At 40.9% G+C, this 12,894-nt stretch overlaps 2 protein-coding genes across 2 annotated transcripts in view; one reads left to right on the top strand and one right to left on the bottom strand.

The window, feature by feature from the left end:
* tha1 (threonine aldolase 1) overlaps window positions 1–1,913 on the bottom strand; it is a 9,027-nt gene extending 7,114 nt beyond the window's left edge. The window contains exons 1-3 of the mRNA XM_008437586.2: window positions 1,553–1,913; window positions 159–242; window positions 8–96 (exon numbers count right to left, since the gene is read on the bottom strand). Coding sequence (XP_008435808.1) covers window positions 8–96; window positions 159–242; window positions 1,553–1,820 — 441 coding nt within the window. The 5' untranslated portion in view covers window positions 1,821–1,913. The remainder of the gene's footprint in view (window positions 1–7; window positions 97–158; window positions 243–1,552) is intronic.
* A 774-nt stretch (window positions 1,914–2,687) lies between these two features.
* The window catches only part of LOC103481822 (YLP motif-containing protein 1-like), a 17,357-nt gene continuing 7,150 nt past the window's right edge, over window positions 2,688–12,894 (top strand). The window contains exons 1-3 of the mRNA XM_008437584.1: window positions 2,688–2,731; window positions 9,960–10,054; window positions 10,747–11,044. Coding sequence (XP_008435806.1) covers window positions 2,688–2,731; window positions 9,960–10,054; window positions 10,747–11,044 — 437 coding nt within the window. The remainder of the gene's footprint in view (window positions 2,732–9,959; window positions 10,055–10,746; window positions 11,045–12,894) is intronic.

The raw sequence follows: 12,894 nt of genomic DNA, 5'->3' as shown, positions 1-12,894 counted from the left end.
GTCTCACCTGAGCGCTTCCTCCTTGCTCGTAGATGTGCATGTGGGAGAGATCCCCCACAATCATCTCGTCGCCGCGCTCCCTGCAGTGCACCATCACTGCAAAGAGAAACACACGTTTACACATCCGCCTTCGCTCCGTCCTGCAAATGAATGCTTACCTGCGATGAGATTACTCATGGTTCCTGAGGGGACGAACAGGGAGGCCTCCATCCCAAACATTTCTGCTGCAAGTTTCTGCAACTCTGCAGAAATCAGAAAAGTTTTATTAGGGTCAAAAAAAGCAGAGATGTTTGTGTTTTATAGCGGGTAAGCTAAATGTAAAGCTCTTTGTGCAACTCGTAAACTCAGTAAATCATTAGCTCCTCAGTTAGGAACAATCAGTTTCYTAAAAAGTTACGTAAAATACTTATKCAGYGMTTTAATWAACTACTCTAAACTTACAAATATAGTGGGGGCTTTTTCATTCTCCTACATATTTTTCACATTTTGTCACTTCAAAGCTACAAACTTCTATTTATTTTATTGGGATTTTATGTGATAGACCAACACAAAGTAGCACATACATGAAAATACATATGAAAAATATGGCGCTTGTTTGTATTCAGATCCGTTGTGCTCTGATCGCCACAAATAACACAAAGCTGTTTGACATAAATATACAAGAAACCACCTAATGAAGACCAACAACAAGACAGTGAGGTTAAATATCAGAGAGGCTTAAAGAAAAGTTATGTTATAGAACATGCAATAATATTAATATTGCTAAGAAAAACGTGGACTGCAGAAAATCAATGCAATGCATTCAGGCTCTCTATGCTCGTGATATATTTGGTAATGCTTGTTGCTAATGCAGCAAAAAGAAAAGCTTTAGAAACAAAACAGTAGCTAAGAGGGGCATTTATTTTAAAACTACATGCAATGATCCTGGGGCAGAAAGAAACTACCACTTGTGAGCTGAGTAACTGTTTATACAAGTTGTTCATATTTACAAATATTATCACTTCTTTTAGGTTTTTCTAATATCATGCAGCCCTAATCAAAACTCTATTTAATGCGCCATCTGGAAATGGTAAAGACAAATGTAGCAAAAAGTCCCTCAGTAACTCTGGAGGAGCTACAGAGATCCACAACTCAGGTGGGGGAATGTGTTGGCATCTATTTGTTGTTCTCTGTACAAATCTGTCCTGTTAGGACTTCGCCACAGCAAACAGGAGGAAGAAATGAAAATTGTAACCCAGTGCTGGGTCAAATTTGGACTGACATTCGTTATGTGTGGAGGGTAAACAGGATGGTGTTTACCCATCATGCTGTGGGGATGCGTTTCTTAAGCAAGGAAAGAAAACTTTTCAATTAAGTGCTACCCTGTGTTGGTCTATGATGTAAAATCACCGTAACTACAGTAAAGTTTGTAGTTTTCGTCTGGATCCTTTAGTTGGAATAATACTTTTGCGAGTAACTATTTTTTTTTAAAATAAATAAAGTAGTTGTGTTTATTTGTTTTTATCAACTTTCTCCCCGTTAGACCCATCTTTAGCCTCGTCTAAACTCTGACCGTTCACTGTCGGATCCTCCCCCATCACATCGTCTCCGACCTCGGCCTGAGCCATGGCCTGGCGCATCGCCGGCCCCGGCTTGGTCACCGTGTCGCTGCGGAGATCCACCACCCGGACGTGAGCCGCCTCGCCGGGTCCGGCGCACCCAGGTTTCCCGGCGTTATAGTAGCTCCGCTTGGGATGTSCAAGAGCCGCATATTGCGCACAGAGCGGCTTCCTGCGAGGAAAAGAGGCCAAAATTCTGCAGGAAAATGCTTTCAGAAACATGATGCTCCTTCTTTAGTCATCTTCTCTTCAGGTGGTTGGTTATACGTTGAACTTTGAATCGGTGGTTTGAATCGATAATCATTGACTGACGGAGTAAGGGGAGACAAATAGATCACCAATCTACACGTCCAGATGTACTGAACCAGGTTGGCCTCGAGGGGGCGCCAACATCCCAACATTGTTGACCKACGACACGTTTTATTCTTTATTTTTTGTAGATGGTTCATCAAAACTATCAATATGAAACTATCCAGAGAATAAACTCACCTAACKTCTGCAGGTTAATACAAACGAGTCTATGATCATAGACTCTTGAATATTAAAAATAAAACAAACAAATTAGGATTGGATTGGATTACACTACATTAAATATTTATTCTTTAAAACACAGGTGATAATTAGGTATGTGGTGGCATAAACTTAAAACTTCATTAGAAAAATTTTATTTATTGAAGCAAAAACTGTTTTTATAAGAATTGTCTATGAATTACAGTCAGAGTCTCACACCAAAAATTGTGATATTCAGCCATTATTGTCTGTAATTAGCCATACACATTTTAATTCATTTATCCGAAGCCAGATGAATGAAGAAAATTGAATTAAGCAGATTGATATGTATTAAATAACAGTTAACGATGAATATTCTGTTTATAAGGCTAGTTCAATCTGGAGAAACTCAGACGGAGAAAGAAAGCGATTAAAAKAGTTTAATGACAAAATGAACATGCAAATAAACAAAGTCCGTCGGCGTTCAGGCCCCGGCCGGGGACGTCGAGCTGGACTTCGATAAGCTCGATGAACATTCCTGATGCAGCATAGGAATGTAGACCCCCCGGGGCCTGTACTGGTGGCGGCRGTCGGAGGAAGATGAGGCCTGAGAGCCGGGATCAGAAGGTGGAGATGGGGCAGATGTGGGTTGATCGCAGCTGGTGAGCAGAGGAGGCCATGGGTGAAGGTCCTTTTGAACTGGAGCCCAAACGATGATTGGCTGGAGCGAGGCTTGGACTGGCGCTGATAGGTCCAGGTTGCAGGGAGGGAGGCGCTGATTGATGAGGCAGGTGCGACTAGAGTCTTCCAGACTGAACTTTTGTCAAGACTCCATATTTGAAAAGTAATTGAAACAAAATAAAATTAAAGATACACAAGGCAGGAAATTGATAAAAAACAAACAAACACACAAACTAATTACTATTGTTATTATTATTTATATTTTAAAGGGGGTGTATTATGTAAAATTTTATTTTTACATAATATGTCCTTCAGACTAGCGGCAGCAGCAGTTAGCAAACACCTGGTGGAACTACTCTAATAATAAGAACTACTTGTTAGTGCAACACTTGTAAGAATGGTTGTTCATGGCTTAATGGAGAAACATTGGTATGGTGACATGCTGAAGTGTCAGAAAGAGCAAGAGCTTCTTAAAGAGACAGTGGCCAAATTTTAAAGTGTTAAATTGCAAAGTCAACATTTTTTTAAATTCATGTTTGATTCATATATAACATTTTCAGACCAACTCAATTGTGCTAAAAAATGTCACTATGTGCCTGAAAAATACATGATACTGTCCCGTTAAGTAAATAGCAATAGTTGAAAGGAATCCATTTTTGTAAAACATAATTTTTGTGGAGTACATCTTCAATTTAAATCTGTATAGCTCTATATTTCAAAGCATGTAAATCCACTCATGTAACATCAACATGCACACATTTCTGTACCGTAAATCTGTAGGGGGGTCACACTTTTATCCTTGTGTCAATCTGCAAAGCCATTTCTGACTGATCCCACAACCACCACATTTCAAACCCCCAGTTTAACACAAACATGGCATGATGAAGCTGTGAGCTGAGGTCCAAACCAAACTGGTTATTTCTGGCATGATTCTGTATTTTTTTCTGGGAAATAAAGCCCCTTCCTCCCTAAATTTCTTGTGGGAATGCTGCCACTATGTAGCGAGGGAGAGATAGGCAGTGAGAGAGGCACTCTTGATACAAAACAACCCCTCCTCTCCCCCTGACACCCTTCTTTCATCCATACTAATGCTACAGCTGCATTCACATTACAGACACGATCGCTCTCCCTTCCTCCCTTCCTTGCACACATTTCCCACTCGCATGTATGCTCTCGCTGTCCAAGCCGATTTCCATCACTCGATAAAAGTCCCAGTGTGTGTTATCAGGGCTGCCCCACACTGTAGTTAAAGTTGATATTGGCAGAAGGAGAGCCAGGTTTTATGATCCATAACAAGTCGTCATTAAGAGTCATTAACAAACATCAGCTATTGTAAATTGGCCACAGTTGGTCTCGAGAGGGCCACAAGAGCTGTGAACAAGGGAGAGACAAAGATGCATCAGTGCGCAGGGCAGAGCAGCGATGGACGTGTGATAAGATGAGGAAAAAGATGGGAGACAATTGTCCCAAGTAAAGTTTTTACAGGACTGGTGCTGAGGTTGCACTCTGTGACCTCGCTTTTTATTTATTTATTTTATTTTTTTGCGTTGTTTCTCTCAGACGCCTTCCTTCCAGCATTTCCCCCCTCGTACGCGCTAGAAAGGGAGAGTGGTGTTTTGGAGAAAATATTGAATTAGAGAAAAAAAAAGCGAGCACGGAGGGAGAAATGAAGGAGAGGGAGAAATATTGACTCCTTCTGGGAAGGAGCGAGATGGCAACGCCTTTCCAATAACCATAAACCCACTGGGCTGAAAATAGATGAGCAGAATGAATAAACGAATGTGTTCATCCCACACGAGCTCTTCCCTTTCGCAGACTGAGGGGTATGGAGGTGACACTCTCCCCTCCTCACCTTCTTTTCTCTCTCCTCTTTCCCTGAGGCCATCATTTTTTCACCATGACAAGAGATATTAACCGGAATAAGACAGGTGTTTATGGGAAGCCTTCCCTCAAATTACCTTTTTTTTTTTTTTTTTTTTTAAACCTCTCGCCTCTGTTTAGCTGAAAGGTGTCGACATCAGTGCTTGCAACAAAAAGGGTGACATCTGTTTCACATTTCACCCGATACCCCCCCTTCATTTATTATGAGCCTTCTGGATGTGTTTGACTTTGCACACTTGTGTGGTTATTTTCTGCAAGTACATTCAGTGACATAATGCACTATCTGTCTTTTATCGTTATTCTGGAATACATGGCTGATGCTACCTTGTGTTTAGACATGTGGCTCACAACAGTCAACCTAATTTACAATATTAAAAAATAGAAATATGTAAAACAATGTAAAAAAAAAAAAAAGGCGAGTTAACCGAACTAAAAACTGTAAACAGTAAACAGTCTTCTCCCATTTCAGAATAAGGGCGTAAATATAACCGTATAACTACTTGAAGAATTGTCAACAGTCGATTAACAAAACTTTTACATAAATGTCAAACTTTATTAAACTGAAAGCTTACAAAACATCCAAGTAAATTAGCACTTTAGAATTTGCCCAGAAAAATTAAACATGGGGAAGCTAGATGCTATAAGCGTTTTCAAAGATAACAAAAAAGCTAACGCGCTAAATGAAATATTAGCTTGGTGTTATTTGGAAGAGTACCCACCACTGAACAGAGGTAAAAGAAGCAAAAAACCCCCCCTAAAAACTGAGAGACGCAATTTCTGTTTTGGTTTTGAGTAATAATTCCCAAGAATCACATTACTTCATATGACCAAACCACTTATTGGTTGTTCCAGTGTAAGTTTTTCTACATATTGAGTTTGTTTTAGTGGTTTGAGTTGAACAACTTTATAGTAATGTAAACTATGTTCTGAGGACTCCATCTGTCATGCCACTCAAGCTTTAAATGTCACTCTGCAGATTCCTTGCCTTCCACAATAAGTTAGTTGGCCCTAAAAAAAATTATTTTAAGCTAACATGGTTGTTTAATAGGAAGTTGAAATGCTGATGCATAGCCAGACTCCAGCTGCAGTTAAATGTTCTCTTTCCTCATTTGGCTCAGTGAAAAAATGAGTCACAGCTGAAGCTAATTATATTGGGTAAACATGCAACAGGGTCATTTGGAGAGAGAGGTTGATTTCATATTATCAGCAGATGTTACATAGAAAACTAAAAACACTGTAAAAAAAAAACAGCAACGTTTTCTTACCTGATGAACTTTATGCTCACAAACAACACCTGGAATCATCCTAATGGGTTAGCCTTTGACTCTACTTGAGCTTAAGCAGGAGCTGTGTTTTCTTCTTTCTTTTATTATTAATACTATTGCTTCAGAGTGAAGAAAATGGCCGCCAACAAAAAGTGATAGGTAAAAACAAAAACAAATAAACTGTCTTCCCCACATTTTCTGCATGGATGATCATTTTAGCAGAAGTACATCTTAAATCCTTTTTCTGTCTGCTATACTTCCAGTCTTCTGCTCAAGATGTTCGACAGGTTGTTGCTAGGTAACCAAAGAGTGAGTGAGTTGCTAGGTAACCAAAGAGTGAATGAGTTAGTTCATTCCACCAACCTTGCTGTGCGGTTCTGGATCGGATATCAGTAAATATTATATATATTGAGAATTGAATATTTTACCAGACATATTATCAATCAATATTGATCACATGTTTATCATAATATAGTGTTATTGATTTATTGCCCAGTGCTATCGTAATCTGTTCAATATTAGACAAAAAAGTAGCCATTAACACTTTCACCCTTTTTATAGAGTTTGTATGTGAAATTCTATGAAATGTATTCTCTCCTATCTACTGTCTGTGGCAGTGAACCAGCCTCCAAATCAGATACTGTTGAGCTTATTATTGGCTATCTGTATAAAATATGGGCTTTTAAAACGTGGGATATAAAGCCTCCCTCCAACTCATTCACTTGTTCAGTTACTGTAGTCATGTATCCTGAGGAGTAATTATTACTCTGTCAACTATTTTCACAACAGAAAATTTCCTCTACGAAACCCCAGCTACAAAACTCAGTGTGTCTTTTTGGTCAGCAATGTCGCTCCACTCGCCTGCATCCAAAGTATCCATGGCAACTAACTGCTAACTAGCTTGTGCACTCTAGTTAGCTTCCAGACAGTATTGCAGACTACTAAAGGTGTCGATTGGGGTGAAAGAAATTATGAATTTAGAAATGTGTCACCAATTTCCATCCACCAGCTTGTACCCGCAGTAACCATGGAGACTAAGTACTGACTGGCCACGGGATGTTAATGACTTTTGGTTGTATTTCAAAAGTTTTGAGATGTTCTTTGATTTGACTTAATTGAGGATGAGGGAGTAGTAGTGAAAGAAGTGGGACTTCCTTCTCAGTCCAAACCATCAGATGCTAACTGTACAGTTTATAGGATCTTGCAGCCATCCTCAGCTGTCTATGTTGATTCATCTCATCCTTCATTTTTCCACTTTGTTGACTTGGCCTCTCCGTCTGTTATTTCTCATCTTGTTAATTTTACTGCCATCAATCAGCCAGTACAATTTCACGTCCGAGAACCGTCGTTTATGTCTGTTTTTTCTACATCCATCCACACCAGACCTTCAATTCACACCTCACAGCATCGTCACCCTCTTGACCCTCTTTTCTCTCCTTTTCTTCATCCTCCTTCCCCACTTCGCCCTCTTCTTCCTCCCCTCTCAGTCCAGCCGCTCGATGGGAAGTCATGTGACTTCTCTGAAGCTGGGCCCTATAAACCAGCAGCACTTGGGGGGCTCTGTGTCTGTTCAGGGCTCTGATTGGTTCTTGCATTTAGATGCTGCTTTGTGCACACACACACACATACACACACACTCTGCAGACCCCCTGTTTCCTTCTTCCAGGAACAAATGTAATCCTTTGTGTTAGGGGAAGAAAATAGACGAACAGATGTCTTAACAAATACACATGAGGTAGAGCTATTTGAATAAAGCTTGAATTAATTGAACTGAAACATGCAAAGTAGAGAATTCATTTACTTCCATTGTTTGTCTGCAGCTTGGAAAAGTCTGGATTTTGACGGATAAAAGAAATCAAAGACTGGACAAATATTTTTAAACATATGCAGAAATATTTGGATTCCATCGGCTGACTGAAAGACTGAGTCGGAAATTTGAGTCTTTAACAGTATTTTAAAATGAAAAAGGTGTTTTGTATGCAGAGACTGCAGCGAGGCAGTAAGGAAACAGACTTCATTCACAGGGCTTTTTACATCCAACTGGATTCCTGCTGAGGCAAAACAGAAAACCCTGACATCTGTTGGCAGAAATGTGTGGCTGCTCACATTCAGTGTCTTTGAATTACATTGAAAGTATATGAGATGTAGCAGGGGGAAAAGACACAAAATCACTCCCAAAAAGATGTTTTGCTGATGACTCATTGGTGGTTTTTAATAGAGTGCTAGTATCCTGCAGCTGCAGCCTCGGAAAAGGGAAAGAGTTGAGTAATGACTTTTTTTTTTTTTTCTGTTGAGACCACAGTGTAGGCTATTGATGAAGAAAATAAAAAGTATGAACTATGAACCCACTTTGAAGTCCACTGCCAGTTAATGCTTTCAGTTTTGCTGTTAAGGTAAATTTCATCTGCACAATAATATTGATTTACGTTGACTAGCTAAATCAAACTCACTAATTTTGACTACCTGGTGGGATTCCTTATACTACTGGTCCAAACACAGAACCCTGTGGAACTCCATGATTCAGTGCGGTTTAGTGGGAGTTTGTATTTGCATATACATAATAAGAGGTACACAAAAATAAGGGTTTGGTATGTGTTTGGGTTTTAAAATTGTGCTTCAATCAGGAAAAATAAACTTGGGTCAGCAGAAAGCAGAATCTTTCTTAATTACTGGAATTAATTAGATATTTTTATGTTCTTAAAATCTGGTTGGGAATGCAAGCAGGGAAACTGAGGGATAAAGACTAATTAATATGAAAGGAGCTGAGCTAAGACACAAAAGGAACCACAAACCTAATACTGATCTATGAGAACTAAATCCAAATGTACAAACAACAGAACAAAAGACTAAACCAAGAAACCAAGGAATTAAGTGTTATGGCAAGACCTGTAGAAATGAAGAGGAAATGATCAAAAAAGGCAAATAAAAACTACAATTCAAATACACAAGGACCAAGCGCCTAATATGCAGATGCTTTCTCTCTTCCTCTTTTCATGTTGTCTTTACGTGTTTTTTGGCTTCATTTTTCTGGTATTGGGTTTCTCTTCCTCTTTTCTCTCTACATTCAGACTATTAGGAAACTTAAACTTTTTAAAAATACATTTTACTTCCAGTAATTTTTAGCTATTACCACAGTTTGTTGCTGCAATAGATGACAAAAAAGTTTACATTTCCGATTTTTGGTCAGGAACAATCATAGAAAGTGTCACAAGAAGTAAGATTTCCTTGTTCGTAAAGCAGAGGAAATTTCTCAACCTCAACTTCTGCATTTTATTATATTGCTTATTCAGACAGCTTGCGCAGTAAACACCAAATCTTTGACTTTATCAAGTTGCTTGTTTTTGTTTTTCTTCATTCTAGTAAAAAGCAAGAGAAACATTTTGTAAGAGGAAAAATTCTGAATCACCATCAGTTTCTGCACACAAACAAGAAACTTCACTTTGCTTCCACTTTGCTCTAAGAACAGAAATGGAAAATAAAAGTCATAATCAAAGAAAAAATTGAGCATTTTATTACATACTTGTACTAAGAGAGAATCTCTTCATTCTAGCTCTGCAGCTTGTTCTAAAAAGATGGGATTCTGCCATTCATTCATGACTCAAAACCCCCTTTACTCACCACATATGCATGTGCATATGGTAGTGCTTGAACCCGTGTGTGTGTGTGTGTGTGTGTGTGTGTGTGTGTGTGTGTGTGTGTGTGTGTGTATGCGTGTGTGTGTGTGTGCGTGCATGTGTGTGTGTGTATGCGTGTGTGTGTGTGTGTCCATTGCAGTGTCAAATTCAAATACTGTGCAGCCTTNGTGTGTGTGTGTGTGTGTGTGTGTGTGTGTGTGTGTGTGTGTGTGTGTGTGTGTGCGTGCGTGTGTGTGTGCGTGCATGTGTGTGTGTGTATGCGTGTGTGTGTGTGTGTCCATTGCAGTGTCAAATTCAAATACTGTGCAGCCTTGTTGGCTGGTTGCTGTGGGGACACACAGTGACACCTGAGAGTGTTGGAGGGTTGGGTCTGACTCCTCGCTGTTACAGTAAGTCATTTGGCATTTGAGCTTTTCTGCTGCTACGTTTGTGCAGCTGCGGTCCGGGAGTTACAAGAAAGAACACTCAGAGGGAAAACAATGCGTCACATTTTTAAACTTGTGCAGTAAGTGACTTTAAAAAAATAAWTTTTTTTTTTACATATTTGTTGGAACGGTCACTGTATTGTGACAGTATGGTATAAAACAGGTAACCTATAGAAAAAAAAACGAGCTTATCCCAGCACTTCCAGTGTTATCTAGACACAACCAATCAGAGCTAGGAGGCGGATCTTTGCGCTGTCAATCACCCTCCATTTGAGGCTGCTCATCCCCTCTTCCCGTGGCAACCATTCAACCCTGCAAAACGCCAGGGTGGACCGAGGGTCACCTTCAAAACGCAGCTCCTCCTTGGAGACTCTCCCACTGAGCTCCTGCAGACTAGCCAGCACCAATTAGCAAACAATTGCGCATCTGCTGAGCTCATTAAAAGAACTATTTCTCAGTGCAATGCTGATAAAAACGTTGCTAACTGTGGTGATCCTGGGTGCTCGGGTTGTTTTGCTGCGGCTTCTCGCTCCTTCCACCAGGGGTTAGGGTTAGGGTTAGGGTGGATGATCTCTGGTGGGCGTGACCGGCGACGCTGGGATCCTCACACCTGTCGGAGATTGCCTCATCTCTGCAGAGGCTTAAGAGTGGAGTCAGCCAACACATCGATGCCAGAGTGTTAACCAGTAATGGTACTGCAGGCCACCATCACAGCGTTTATTGACTCCTTGTGAACCTCCCAGTGACCCCTGTTGTGTTTATTCGTTTTCAGACAACTTCCTCGTGACGTCGTCGTCCAACCACTTGAGGCTTGAGCTCCTGGCTGTACCTGGCGTACTTACCCCTCCTTGGCTGCCTACCTCAATCTTCCCCGGTGAGCTGAGGTCCATGTCTGTCCGCCCGCCCGCCCTCCAACGCCGTCCGCTGAATTTCCCCCCAAACACCAGCTGGTTCCGCAGCAGATCCCCATACCCGAAAACATCCCGGGAAATTCCAGTATCCACCCCCGCTTACCTGCCGCCTGACCGAGTAAGACCGTTGCCGCTCGTTCAGAGCTCAAACATTCCACAGTCCTTAAACTCATCGCTCATCCTCTCTTCCAGCCCGCTCCAGTTGCCGCTCCCCCCAAGAACACAGTTGATCTGTACTGTTTTGGTGCTTTATATTAAACATCTTTTACTGATTATCGGTTCTCTTGTTTTTGCATGTGGGTCAAGAAGTTACCTTCCGTCATGACACTAAAGGGTTAAGAGAGAAGTGATATTAGGACTACTTTTGTAATGGGAACTTCAGAAAGAGCAAGAGTTTGTAGAGAGACACCAATTTCAAGTTGTTAAAATACAAAATCAAACTTCTTTGAAATCATACTTGATGTACAGCATTTTTATAACAACTGAAATTAACTTAGTTACTTGATTGAGCTATCAAATCACACTATATGTCTGAAAAAAACGTAATACTGCCCCTTTAAATAGCTGATAACACCTTTCAAGGGCAGTATTTTTGGTGCTTTGAATGCTTTTCCATGCCTTGAGTTACCTTTTGAAGAAGTAATATGCTTTTTTTTATCATTATCACACTAGTACCTCAAAATATCATGATAAAATGTTGGCCATCCCTAATTAAGATAAGTTCAGAATGTAGCATATGAAAGAGGAATAAATCCAGCCTTGTGGCAACAGTACAGGTGGCTGCTGCTGTGTAATGGCACGGTGGATACTTTCTTTGCATACTTTGGGCCTCAATCATCATTGAATATCATTGTTATAACACGTCCCTTTATGACTACAGAGATAGTCACATCACTGCATTTCCTCCTGCTTTGCCTTAATCACACCTTGAGCAGGTATTTGTCACATCCTTGTGTGTGGCATTTCAGGCAATAAGGGGAACCACAACTCGCTAATTATCTCAATTCACATCAAGTTAGTCACAAGATTGTAAAATGTAGTTAGGGAATGCTCCACTTAAAAAAAAAAAAAAGAAAGAAATTAGGCATCGACTGCGTTTGCATTTCAAAATGAGCGTATCAGAGTCTTTGTCTTTACAGGCCTGGATGCACACACATGGTATTTAAGTGCATTCGCCTGTCTGTGTGCTTCCCATATGGTTCTTATTGATCCATGTCCCCTTCATACTCCTTCTGCTGCCTCGCGTTCCTGCTGTTTCTGTCTGCTGCGTGCACTGATGGCGAAGGAATGATGGAATGCTGCAGGGTAATTCTCTGGTTTCCTGGAAGCTGGTCTGGCTTTATCAGAAGCGGCTGTGACAATACTCCAACTGATGGGCCAACCATCTCTCCTGTAAGCGTCGATCGGGCAACGAGTAAGCCTTCCTGGAAGGAATAATGAGCAACCCGGAGGCCCTTCCTGGAAGGCCGGAACAGATTGCCAGTTGCGAGGCATTTTCCTAACATCTTGAAAAAAATTTCCACCTTCAAGACTTGACGTGGCTGACTTTGGCAGGAGCTCAGTAATTTAAGAAAGCACACCAGGAGCTGTTGGTTATGCTTAGATTTTAATCAGGCTGCAAGTACGGGATTAGTCCAACGCCATTCCCGTTGCCCAAACTGCTTCCTTTTTTCTTGAGCTGCTTTGAAACATGCAGTTGAAGCAAAGAAAAGGGCGATGTCCAAACAACTGCTGCGAACGTATGATCGTTGGGGAAAGGAAAAGGTCCAATACACTGAGTTGTCTGCGAGCTGGGTGTTGTGCTTGGCTCAGGCGCTGTTGACAACTGTTGAGCTGGACACAGCAAGTCACAACCCGAAAAAATGAATCATAGTGGAAAGACTTTGTGCGAGCGTGTGAGATCCAGAAGAGGAGCGAAGGATACGGGCAAAATATTCCAGCTCTACTCACCAGTCAACTATGGGGAACATAAAATGAGTCACAGCGAGCTGAGCTGGCTTATTTAGACA

This window comes from Poecilia reticulata, linkage group LG19 (assembly GCF_000633615.1).
Source record: "Poecilia reticulata strain Guanapo linkage group LG19, Guppy_female_1.0+MT, whole genome shotgun sequence".
Lineage (NCBI taxonomy): Eukaryota > Metazoa > Chordata > Actinopteri > Cyprinodontiformes > Poeciliidae > Poecilia > Poecilia reticulata.
The sequence above is the reverse complement of the archived record's forward strand: the minus strand, read 5'-3'. Positions and strand labels throughout refer to the sequence as shown.